The sequence below is a fragment of the Pristiophorus japonicus genome, chromosome 9 (assembly GCF_044704955.1).
Source record: "Pristiophorus japonicus isolate sPriJap1 chromosome 9, sPriJap1.hap1, whole genome shotgun sequence".
NCBI classification, from domain to species: Eukaryota; Metazoa; Chordata; class Chondrichthyes; family Pristiophoridae; genus Pristiophorus; species Pristiophorus japonicus.
In genome coordinates, this window is record NC_091985.1 from 27,656,658 (window position 1) to 27,669,203 (window position 12,546).

Sequence of the window (12,546 nt, forward strand, 5' to 3'; positions counted from 1 at the left end):
AACAAACAAAAACAGAATGCTGGAAATACTCAGGTCAGGCAGCACCTATGAAAATCAAAATGGAAACAAAGGAACACGAGTAGACCATTCAGCTCCTTGAGCCTCATCCACCACTCAATTAGATCATGGCAAATCTATACACTTTAGGGTTTAACGTGAAAGCACTACAAATCATTATTTCTTCAGAATGTGTTTCTCGCCCCCCCCCGTTCCTTTTGAAATGCTGTGTACTTCCATTGCTATACAGGTTGCTGACTTCATCCCATTTTGCAGATTTATGCTGCTTTTCTGATTTATCTGCAGCAAATAGGATGCTGCAGAACAGTTTTGCAAACATTTTCTTAAGCTTATGTCAGCACCTCCTAATCCCTATACACAAGTTGGCAGTTCATCCAGAATATGTTAGAAGATTTGGAACAGAGTGTCCAGGAAGTGAATACAAGATCAGCAGTTAAGATAAAACCTGCTTTCTACCAGAGCTCATTAACAGAAACATAGAAAATAGGTGCAGGAGTAGGCCATTCGGCCCTTTGAGCCTGCATCACCATTCAATATGATCATGGCTGATCATGCAACTTCACTACCTGCTTTCTCTCCGTACCCCTTTAGCCTTAAGGGCCACATCTAACTCCCTTTTGAATATGTCTCAACAACTTTGTGGTAGAAAATTCCACAGGTTCATAATTCTGAGTGAAGAAGTTTCTCCTCATCTCAGTCCTAAATGGCTTACCCCTTATCCTTAGACTGTGTCCCCTGGTTCTGGACTTCCCCAACATCGGGAACATTCTTCCTGCATCTAACCTGTCTAATCCAGTCAAAATTTTATACGTTTCTATAAGATCCCCTCTCATTCTTCTAAATTCCAGTGAATACAAGCCTAGTCGATCCAGTCTTTCTTCATATGTCAGTCCTGCTATCCAAGGAATCAGTCTGGTGAACCTTTGCTGCACTCACTCAATGGCAAGAATGTCCTTCCTCAGATTAGGAGATCAAAACTGTACAAAATATTCAAAGTGCGGCCTCACCAAGGCCCTGTACAACTGCATAAGACCTCCCTGCGCCTATACTCAAATCCTCTCGCTATGAAGGCCACCAACATGCCATTTGCCTTCACTGCCTGCTGTACCTGCATGCCAACTTTCAATGACTGATGACTAAAATCTTATCTATTTTTCCATCTTAAATAAGATTGGAATGAATGATATTTTGCACTGAAGGGTTTCCATTGGGACAATTTGATTTCAATAAATGCAATAAAAATGAAATGCTTGGTTACAAATTTTAGCACAAACATGTTTATTATGCAGCACAGATAACATCTTCAAGGGGCCAATGATGTGACTAAAATCTTTCCAAATTAACTCTTACCATAGCTAAATTATTCAGCTAAGTCAATCAACTCCCACCCCAAAACTAGTGGCATGAAAAAAAGTAATTTCAGTTTATTAACTGATTCTGTAAAAAAACAAATCTACAAACAGCAATAAATTCACAATGGGGATAGTTTGCTCACTTCAAATATTGAGTAAAATGTAAAACTGAAAATTCAAACTACATTTTATGCACATTGTATTCGTCTATATTAAGGTCTGTATGCTGTGAATTTCCATAATTTTTTTCCCGATCAGACATTATATGGCGACAGTGTCTCGATCACAATTGTCCTTTATACATTAAAGGACTCAGACTCCTGTAACAATTTCGCTCAGTGCCATGAACTGCAGCAAGTGCACAGAAAGCTAGTACTCGCACATCTTATATTTATTAAGCATATAGAAGAAATTGCTCAACAGATAATTTGTACTGGTTCATTCTGAATTCCTTATATATAAATAAATAATGTTAGGCTTGTTTTCTCCTAGTAAATGGAAGTTTTGTACAAGTTAAGCTGAGGATAGATGCAAACCTCTCAGGCAGGGGAAATGTCATAATCAACCACTATAATCAGTCATAAAGGACATTTTACAGCCTGATCACATGCCGATCCAACGTTTCATATTAGTGAACTGCAAATCAGTTATACTCTATTTGATTAGATGAACACACTGGTCACTTGTCCATGGAAATATCCTTGCGATTGCTGGCTCAGAAGTGCCTCTTTGTACTGTACAGAAAAGTCATCTTTGCTGTGACCATGTGAAACTTTCAGGAAAGCAAGTGTTGCCAATATAATCCACACTATCCAAGCACACCAGAGGCCAAACTGAAAAAGGATAGTAAGCAGGTTAAACCTCACTAGTTTCCACATTAATTTCAATAAGCACGATTGCTGCAGCACAAGGCTTACCTGTGCAGTACCAAAGTGATCATAGAACAAAGTAGGAACCACATTCAGATTAAGGGGTTCTTCCTGGGCATCTCTGCAGCTGTAACAATACAAATAAATGAAACATTAACTAGCTCTATAAAAGGAACAGGGATAAAAGCATTCCTTTCAAAAAAGGGATCTATTCAAATGAAAAAGCTCAAGACAGCCCTAGCTTAAGGCACCAGGTAGCAAACAAAAATACATGTACAGCTGGGAGAGATGCTCCCACTTTTCCTTTGTTCCCTTGTACAAAGCTGATTTTGACTTCAGCTCAAATGTTCCCAGGTGTGGAGGAATGGAAAAGGCTGCTCTCTGATCAGTTAGATTTGATCCATCAGGGACCAACCATTTTACACCTGTCTGAAATCAGCCTTTCACCAGTGCTATGAATTTAAACAATGGAAGCTTCAGCTCTCAGAGCGAAACTGAGCGGGTGCAAGAGTGGACCCATACTTTTCTTGTGTGTGTTTGAGATGGGAGCAGAATTGCATCATTATATAATCTAATTCCTAGCTCAAAAAGGTTGGATGTCCTCCTCCAAGGGGAAGCCGAAGTTGGTCGCTCAAGCTGGTACCCACAACAATTTTAGGTTCATTAGATCTAATTTTGAATCCAGACCAACATGTGGGTAGTTTAACAAAAGCCCCACAGTACCATTTATTTGCCACAGATGGGCATTGAAAAAATACTCGAATGGTTACAGCTCAATTTTTATGCGGCGTGCAAGTCTGGAATAGATAAAACCCTTGTCCTCACAGTACTGTGTCCAGTACAGCACAGCCACAACTTGGGCATGAGTGTACAAACCTTTAGTTCTGACTTAAAAGTAGTTCATTTGGACAGTTTAGATGACATGCACTTTTTATTTGTTTGTGTCTCCCCAAAAATGAGAATATGACCAAACTAAAGGATTTTCTGTGTAGGAGAGGTTTTGACATGTCGAGAAAGATTCTTCAGACCAACCTCCATATCAACTATATAACTGAATGAAGATGTACTTGAACCTCAGACCAAAATGACTGGGTGAGACTGTCCTGGTAGACAGCTTCTGCATTTAATGGAAACCATGAAAATTCAAGTACATCAGAACAATATTAATCCTAGAAAAATATTATGGCCCAGCCCACAGAACAAAAAACACCAGTAGTGCCCAACAAAACTCCATGCAACATTTCGGACAATAGTAGTGGCTGGGAAAGCAAAAAAAAATGTTGATCTGGGATACGGTTCAAGGATTGGTTGCATGCAGCAACAGTGCCTGTTCATTAACGTTCAGTTGCATGGATTTATTTATACAAATTAGTGTAATCTTTAGGTGAAGAGGAGTTAAGATGGCAGGGATTCATTGTACCAATGCATACATATTTAAATTTAGTCCCCATTTTAAATACATCATACATTGTCATTTTTATATTCTGGTTATAATTCCTCTCAGCATTTCTCATACCTGATGGTCATGTTACCCTTGACTGTGACGGAGCTGCACCATATATTAAGGCCATCACTCACTGTGGCACTGGCAACCAGCATCAGCAGAGCGATGGTGCAGCTAAGAAGCATGCTTACAAACTCTGAAAAGGGCGATCTAGAAAAGATAAAAAACATTACTTAAAAGATGACACACATTGATCAGTACTTTGGAGATAGTCTAATGCTTTATGTAAATTCATGTTATAGGTCATAGGATTGTTATAATCAACAAATCTAATTAACCCATTCCAGTAAATTTGTGGCATGACCCATCATTTGTAAAGCCATGATTTCTAATCACTTGACCACTGATAACAGCCTGCAGAGTTCAGTTTGAAGATAACTCAATCTCAGAACAGCAGGCCATTCAGCCCATAGTATTCATAGAAACATAGAAAATAGGTGCAGGAGTAGGCCATTCGGCCCTTCTAGCCTGCATTGCCATTCAATGAGTTCATGGCTGAACATGCAACTTCAGTACCCCATTCCTGCTTTCTCACCATACCCCTTGATCCCCCTAGGAGTAAGGACTTCATCTAACTCTTTTTTGAATATATTTAGTGAATTGGCCTCAACAACTTTGTGGTAGAGAATTCCACAGGTTCACCACTCTCTGGGTGAAGAAGTTTCTCCTCATCCTTATCCTTAGACTGTGACCCCTGGTTCTGGACTTCCCCAACATTGGGAACATTTTTCCTGCATCTAACCTGTTCGTGCCAGTTCCTGTCTCCATCCATTCAGTTCCACTCCCCCACTTTCTTCCCATAACCTTGCAGAAGATTTTTCCTTATATATCCAATTCTTTTTTGAAAGTTACTATTGAATCTGTTTCCAGCACCATTCCAGGAAGTGCATTCCAGATCATAGCTCGCTGTGGGGATAAAATTCTCATCTTTCTTCTCTCCTTTCTCCTTTCCAGGCTTTTATGGTCCATTGTCTTAAATCTGTCCTCTGGCTACTGGCCCTCCTGCCAATGAAAAGAGTTTCTCCCTATCCTATCAAAACCCCTCAATTTTGAGCACCTCTTAAATCTCCCCTTAACCTTCTCTGCTCTCAAGAACAATCCCAGCTTCTCTAATCTCTTCACACAATTAAGTCCCTCATCCCTGGTACCATTCTGGTAAACCTCCTCTGAACCCTCTCCAAGGCCTTGACATCCTTCCTAAAGTATGGTACCCAGAATTGGACAATACTTCAGCTGAGACCTAACCAGTGATTGATAAAGGTTTACCATAACTTTCTTGCTTTTGTACTCTTCCTCCTCACTGTTTACATTTCCAAGTCTTGTGTCATCTGCAAACTTTGAAAATATGGCCCCTATACCCAAGTCCAGGTCACTAATATGCAAAGAGAGCAGTGATCTGAATACCGACCCTGGGGGTACATCACTCTATACTTGCCTCCAGTCTCTGCTTTCTGTCACAGCCAATTTCATACGTATGCTGCCACTGCACTTTTAATCTCAGACTTCAATTTTGCTAACAGGTCTTTTATGTAGAACTTTATCAAATGCCTTCAGAAAGTCACATAGAAATACACATCAACTGCAGTTTCTTCATCAACCCTCTCGGCTAATTCACTGAAGATCTCAAGTTTGTCAGATACAATTTGCTTTTAACATTCATGTTGGTCATCATTTATTAACGCAAGTTCTTCCAAGGGACAATTAATTTTGTCCCAGGTTTTGGTTTCCAAAAGTTTCTCCACCATTGACATTCGGTTGACTAGCCTGTAGTTATCTGTTCTTTTTTTGATCAGGGGTTTTAACATTTGCAAACCTTAGTCCTCTGGTACCATTCCCGTATGGAAAGATTGTGCCCAAAGCCTCTGCTATTTCCAACCTAGGATCCATCCCATCTGGACTGGCTGACTTTTCCACTTGAACAGTTGGCAGCGCTCAAAGTGCATGTATTCACAATTTTTTTTTTTTTTTTTTTTTTTTTAAATAGCTGTCCTCCAGTCCACAGATTTACCTTGTATTTAAAAAGAGCTCAAATAATTCACTGCCTTGCTCATTTTGTCAGTTACCTCGAGTAATATCCAGCATCTGCAACACTTCATAACACACTTACTGACCTTTACATAGGTTGGATTATTGCGTCAATATGATGGAAGTAAAATTTGTCTAGCTTTCATTTGAAGTTTGATGGAAGGATTATCTTAACACGTCTGCTATTTTTCAATACCCATGACATTTCTGTCCTACTACTTTAAGAACTCTAACTTAGTCCTGCTCAGGTTTAAATTATTTGGCTCCCTGTCACTGTTATCCTCAGTTGATATTTGCACAACTCCTAGTCTCCACTACTTTAGTCATTCCTTGTATTTAATAAACTCTACTTAGCCTTCAAGATATTCAACATCTGTGATCCTGCTTTTTTAATTAAAAAAGGATAGATTTTTCTTTCAAAATCCCTTCAAGCGCACTTATATTTCTACTTTTCATCCATCATTTAATTCTCCTTCTGAATTAATCCTTCCTGAAACTTTACTTGTAGTCCTAAAGTCTCCTCTTCTGACATCTATTATTTTTAGCCCCACCAATTTGATGATCAATGAACACATGATAATTTCCAAGTTACTAATCCTTTCTGATGGTCTAAGTACTAAATCTATCATCTAACTGCAGTACTAACTGGTGTATGCCAGCAGGTTCCGGGATCTAACACTTTCTTCAGCCAACCAGTTAAGTTTTTAAGCTCAGATACCCCAACAATGAAAAGCATTCATTTATAATAAAACTGCTAAACATATCAGGAGTGCTTTACTATTGCAATAGCTGTATTAGCCCTGCTAAGTGTTTAAAATACAAATGCTTAACTTCTGCAAGCCTCGCCTTTTCCCCTCTGCCCACTACTTAGCTCATTTTCCTCAAACCTTTGACAAGTTTTCTTTTTCCTTCTGACTCCCCATTTTGGAGATGGGAGCAAATTCCAATATATGGGTTGGTACTGTTTGGAGAGCCAAAGCCCTTCTAACCCAGCTAAAAATCTGATGTCCCAAGATTGACAGTTGTGAGACATGGCCTGGTAATTCTAACAAATAGAGAGTTATTGGCAGTCCCCAGAGCCTGTAGCACAACTGGCCATAAAGTCATCTGCAGAGTTGAACTAAGTCACCTTTTTCATTTTTCAGAGGTAATTTTCCCACTTTACCTTTGGATATTGAAATTCCTTAATATTTCTAAGTTCTCTGCTGTACAGTGTTTTTTTTTTAATTTACCCACATCGCTATCTGTCCACCATGACCTGATGGTTGACTGCAGTTAGCAGTTACTGGTATTATTAAGTTGTACTCAAATTACTTTGGCCATTATCTTTTAATAATGTCACTTGTTAATCAATTCAATAACTACTCCGTTCCAACTCTGGTCTATCTTCTGCTTGTAGCCATCAATTTCATTTTCTGATATTTGGCTACATGACCAGACATGGAAACAAACCTAATGAAAGAAAATATCTGGCAAGCCCAACCTTTGTGGCTGATGGGCACACAAAGGCTTGGGCTATGAATAGAATGCTCCAGCAAAGGGGTTTGAAGCAAACTGAATGGCTTTGGACAGTACAAAGTCTCGGGGCAAAAGATAAGCCAATAATGTTCTCCCATTAGATTACATAGGATCTATAGCCCAGAAATTAGCCCATCAGCCCAACTGGTCTATACCTGCATTTATGCTCCACACAATCTTCATCCCACCCCTCTTCATCTAAACCCATCAGTATATCCTATTCTTTTCTCTCTCATGCTTATCTAGCTTCCCCTTAAAGACATCTATGCTAGTCCCCTCAACTAGTCCTTGTGGTAGAAAGTTCACAATCTCACCACTCTTCGGGTGTTTCTCCAGAGTTTCCCATTGGATTTATTAGTGATTATCTTATATTTATAGCTGCTAGATTTGGTCTCCTCATGTGGAAACATCTCTACGTCTACCCTATTAAACCCATTCATAAATTTTTAAAACCTCTTCGGTCTTTCATTTTATTTTCAATTTTTAGTTTGTTCGTAATTGTTCTTGCTTTAGTAAAAATTGCATTCAAGCTTATCCTTCAACACTTCATCCCTATTTGAAACATTTACATATCTATATCCTTCTACTGCTTGCGCAGCAATAATCATTTGCGCAGCTGTTTAGAAAAGTACTGTCACTCCTTTATAAATCTACTTTAAATGACTACTTGTTTAGCTTGATGCATGGCTTAGTGCAAAAGATTCATCCTGTTCAAGTTCCTTCTGCTTGAAAAAGCTCCCCAGTTATCTGGTGTCATGTTCTCTGCTATGTACACTATTTTAGTAACAGCTCAGTGAAGTATAAAAGTCAGTTGGTTCTCTGAAGCTAAATATTTAATTTATCTGAATTGAAAGCATGCAATTAATAACTTTTATTTATATAGCGCCTTTAACGTAAAACGTCCCAAGGCGTTTCACAACAAATTGCACATGAATACATGCTATTTACTAATCACCAAGACAGAAGAATGAGAAGTGATCTTATCGGAACATATAAGATTATGAGGGGGTTTGACAAGGTGGATGCAGAGAGGAGGTTTCCACTGATAAGGGAGACTAGAACAAGGGGGCATAATTAGAATAAGGGGCAGCCCATTTATCTGTGGAATTTGCTGCCTCAGAACTGTGGAAGCTGAGTCATTGAATAATTTTAAAGACAGAGCTAGACAGTTTCTTAACCGATAAGAAAAGAAGGGGTTATGGGGAGCGGGCAAGAAAGTGTACTTGAGTCAATGATCGGATCAGCCATGATCGTATTAAATGGCGGAGCAGGCTCGAGGGGCTGTTTGGCCTACTCCTGCTCCTATTTCTTATGTTTCTAATGTTATTACAATCAAATTCAGGTGGTGAAATTAGAGAATTTATTGACACACCCTGGAAGATTTATCATGCTCAGTTTCCCATTTCCAGTCAACAGGAACACTCAAGACAACAGATTTCAACTCTAGTTTTAAAAAAGTTGCTAACTAAGCCAGTTCAATATTAATTAGAACGCCAGTCACAATTCAAAACAAAGGATTTGTCCTATTTTCTATGATTGTTTTTTCTTTGAAATACCACGTACCTTTTTCCATTCCTTGTGCTAAACACTGAATATAGCTCGATGAGAACTAAACTCCCTCTCTTTGATCATGTACAATTCAACGCCAGTATTTCACAGTAAGTAAACCGTGATTGAATTTTGTGCATTCTAATCTTTTGATGTCTGGATAAGGAGACCGAACTTACCAATCCAATCTTAAAATTATTCCATCATCATCATAGGCAGTCCCTCGTAATCGAGGAAGACTTGCTTCCACTCCTGAAGTGATTCTTTGGTGGCTGAACAGTCCAATACGAGAGCCACAGACTGTGTCACAGGTGGGACAGACATTCGCGAAGGGAAGGATGGGTGGGTGGGTGGGACTGGTTTGCCGCACGCTCCTTCCGCTACCTGTGCTTGACCTCTTCACGCTCTCTGCATTGAGATTCGAAGAGCTCAACTCCCTCCCGGATGCACTTTCGCCACCTAGGGCGGTCTTTGGCCAGGGGCTCCCAGGTGTTAGTGGTGATGTCGCACTTTACCAGGGAGGCTTTAAGGGTGTCCTTGTAATGTGTCCACTGCCCACCTTTGGGTCGTTTGCCATGAAGGAGCTCCGCATAGAGCACTGGCTTCGGGAGTCTCGTGTCTGGCATACGAACCATGTGGCCTGCCCAGCAAAGCTGATGAGTGTGGTCAGTGCTTCAATGCTGGGGATGTTAGCCTGGATTTAAATAGCACCTTTCATGACCGCCGGACGTCTCAAAGCACTTCACAGCCAATGAAGCACTGAGTGTAGAACAAAACCCAAGAAGCAAAATACTAAGCAGTGGAAAGATTTATTAAATTAAATACAAGTACCATTTGAAAATAACTAAGTCTACTTAACCAGGTTTCAAAATCGCTTTGCACATTTTCCTCCAGTTTTTAAAATACCATTTGTCTCAAAATACCCAACATTCTAAATCGGCAACATTCACATGAAATATCAAAACACTTCTTCCTGTTAGCTACTGTGCGTTTTTCTATTATACACATAGCCAAAATACACCCAGGGTAGGCTGCAGCTTACAATTTAGTTTTGAAGGACTGGTCAATTCAGTTACTATATCGAGCATGGAAGCATTGGCATGAATAGGAGATGTAGGTTATATTTATTTTTTAAATCAGTTTTGACTTCAAGCTTCAAACTTGTGAGTATCGTAGCATAGCCCTCCCAGATTGTTTGCAAGTCACAATTTTGCTCTTTCGGTAGTCCAGCATGTTAAGTGCAAATCCACTTTTAAATATACTCAACTTTTAGTCCATCCGACCCTTCCACATAACCAATTCCACTGCTGAGAAGTTAGTTATATCCAGTCAATTTTAAAGAAATTTCAGCTAAATCAGCGTGTAGTGAACCAATCCCATAATTTTAGATGATTTTGTTAAATATTTGTTTGCATGTATTGTAAGCAAACACAACTGATTTACAATTTAAAAAGAAAAAAATTCCTTCCAGTTAGGTTACCTAATTAAATTAGGCTGTCCAATTAAATTAGACATTATCTGCAGCAATGGAGTTATTGGAAATCAACAAAACGAGAAAGAGTGGGCTGGTGGAAGAATGGAAGTGGCAAGTCAGTCCCCTTGCTTGATTTGCTCCTCTCACCAGATCAATTTAACGATAAGCCCTGTGTCCTACGAGACAGTAGATCCAAGATCATGTTAACAGAGCGGGCCGCAAAAAAGACTTGGACGTCTCAAAGCGCTTTACAGCCAATGAAGCACTTTTGGAGTGTAGTCACTATTGTAATGTGGGAAACACAGCAGCCAACTCCCACAAACAGCAATGTGATAATGACCAGATAATCTGTTTTTGTTATGTTGATTGCGGGATTATTAGCCAGGACACCAGGGTTAACGCCCTGCTCTTTTTCGAAATAGTGCCATGAGATGTTTTATGTTCAACGGGACTTCAGTTTAACGTCTCATCCGAAAGATGGCACCTTCGACAGTGCAGCACTCCCTCAGCACTGCACTGGAACGTCAACCTAGATTTGTGCTCAAGCTCCTGGAGTGGGTCTTGAACCCACAACCTTCTAACTCAGTAGCAAGTGTGCTACCCACTGAGCCACAGCTGACACTGGCAAACATCATCCATCCACTCTTAGAATAATTGTGACATACTAAATGGATTCCTTATAGAGGACTCCACAGTACAACCTGCAGGCTCAAACCTTCCTTGCAAATAGTGGACAACCACAACAACAATTTGTATTTATATGGCACCTTTTAACATAGTAAAATATCCCAAGGTGCTTCACAGGTAGTGTTACAAGACAAAAATGTTACCTCAGAACCAGTCAGGATAGATCACAGAAATTTACAGCATGGAAGGAGGCCATTTGGCCTATGCCAGCCGACAAAGAGCTATCCAGCCCAATCCCACTTTCTAGCTCTTGGTCTGTAGCCTTGTAGGTTGCGGCACTTCAAGTGCATAACCAGTTTCCTTTCAAATGTAGTGAGGGTTTCTGTCTCTACCACCCTTTCAGGCATCGAGTTCCAGACCCCCACCACCCTCAGTGAAAAAAGTGTCCCTCAAATCCCCTCTAAACCACCTACCAATTACTTTAAATCTGTGCCCCCTGGTTGTTGACCCCTCTGCTAAGAGAAATAGGTCCATCCTATCCACCCTATCTAGGTCCCTTATAATTTTATACACCCCAATTAGGTCTCCCCCTCAGCCTCCTCTGTTCCAAAGAAAACAAACCCAGCCTATCCAATCATTCCTCCTAGCTAAAATTCTTCAGTCCAGGCAACACCCTCGTAAATCTCCTCTGTACCCTCTCCAGTGCAACCACATCCTTCCTGTAGATGTTGCACCTTTTCCATAGATGGAAAGCATCCCCATCTGCTGGAACTGTGGAGATCCTGATCAGATCCTGTAGCAACTCACTGAGCACTGCCCTCGGAGGAAATTCGCAGGCAGCCTACAAGAAACGGCTGGTACACAGGAAGCTGTGTCTTGGATAGCTTAGATGTCCCAAGATTTGCTGTGCTACCACCAAAGAAAACAAGTCACCAGTGCTTACTCCTCGAAACCCTTGTAGAGGATGTAGGCGCTCCGGAAGCCTTGCAGCGCCGCGTAGACGCAGCTGAAGATTCCCATGAAGAGGCTGAAGCGGCAGGCGGACAGCGGACCCCAGCGCAGCACACGGAAGCACAGCGCCTGCGCGCACCCGGGGGCGGGAGTGGCGCTGGCGTTCCGGCGCTCCCAGCGGCCCGCCCCGTACAGCAGGCAGCGGTCCCGCAGCTCGTGCTGATCCTGGCCCAGCGGCACCGCCGCGAACAGCGCCAGCACGAAGGCCAGCAGGTACGCGCTGCACTGACAGAAAAGAAGCCGATTGCTGATCCCCATCGTCGTCGTCGTCGCCGCCGCCTACTCGAAGATGGAAGACTTTTTTTGTAATTTAAAAAAAAAATACAAGTTTAGACGTATTTTTAAATTTAAATGTAGGCGGACGCGGCCCCAAGCCGCAATCTCCAACCGCTTCCTCTCGTGTAACGGCCAACGCCTTCTGCTCGCGCGTGGCCCATTCAAATAGAGGCGGGTAAAAAGGGGGCGGGGCCTCATTAAAGGTACAGCGTCCCGCCCCAGCTTTCAGCCTTTGATTTTACGTTTTAAAGTTTAATTTGTTTTAATTGCCGGTGCTTTTAGTGTCCCCCTCTCCTTTTATAGGGGGCACTGGAAAAAGGAAAA

At 41.1% G+C, this 12,546-nt stretch overlaps 1 protein-coding gene across 1 annotated transcript; it reads right to left on the reverse strand.

The window, feature by feature from the left end:
• Nucleotides 1-1,279: 1,279 nt before the first annotated feature.
• On the reverse strand, nucleotides 1,280-12,341 carry LOC139272987 (transmembrane protein 179-like). The gene is made up of 4 exons (XM_070889212.1): nucleotides 11,879-12,341; nucleotides 3,756-3,893; nucleotides 2,288-2,366; nucleotides 1,280-2,203 (listed from the first exon to the last, which is right to left on the reverse strand). Exons 1-4 carry the CDS (start codon nucleotides 12,202-12,204, stop codon nucleotides 2,033-2,035), a joined length of 714 nt encoding a protein of 237 aa, XP_070745313.1. The 5' UTR covers nucleotides 12,205-12,341; the 3' UTR covers nucleotides 1,280-2,032.
• Nucleotides 12,342-12,546: the final 205 nt, after the last annotated feature.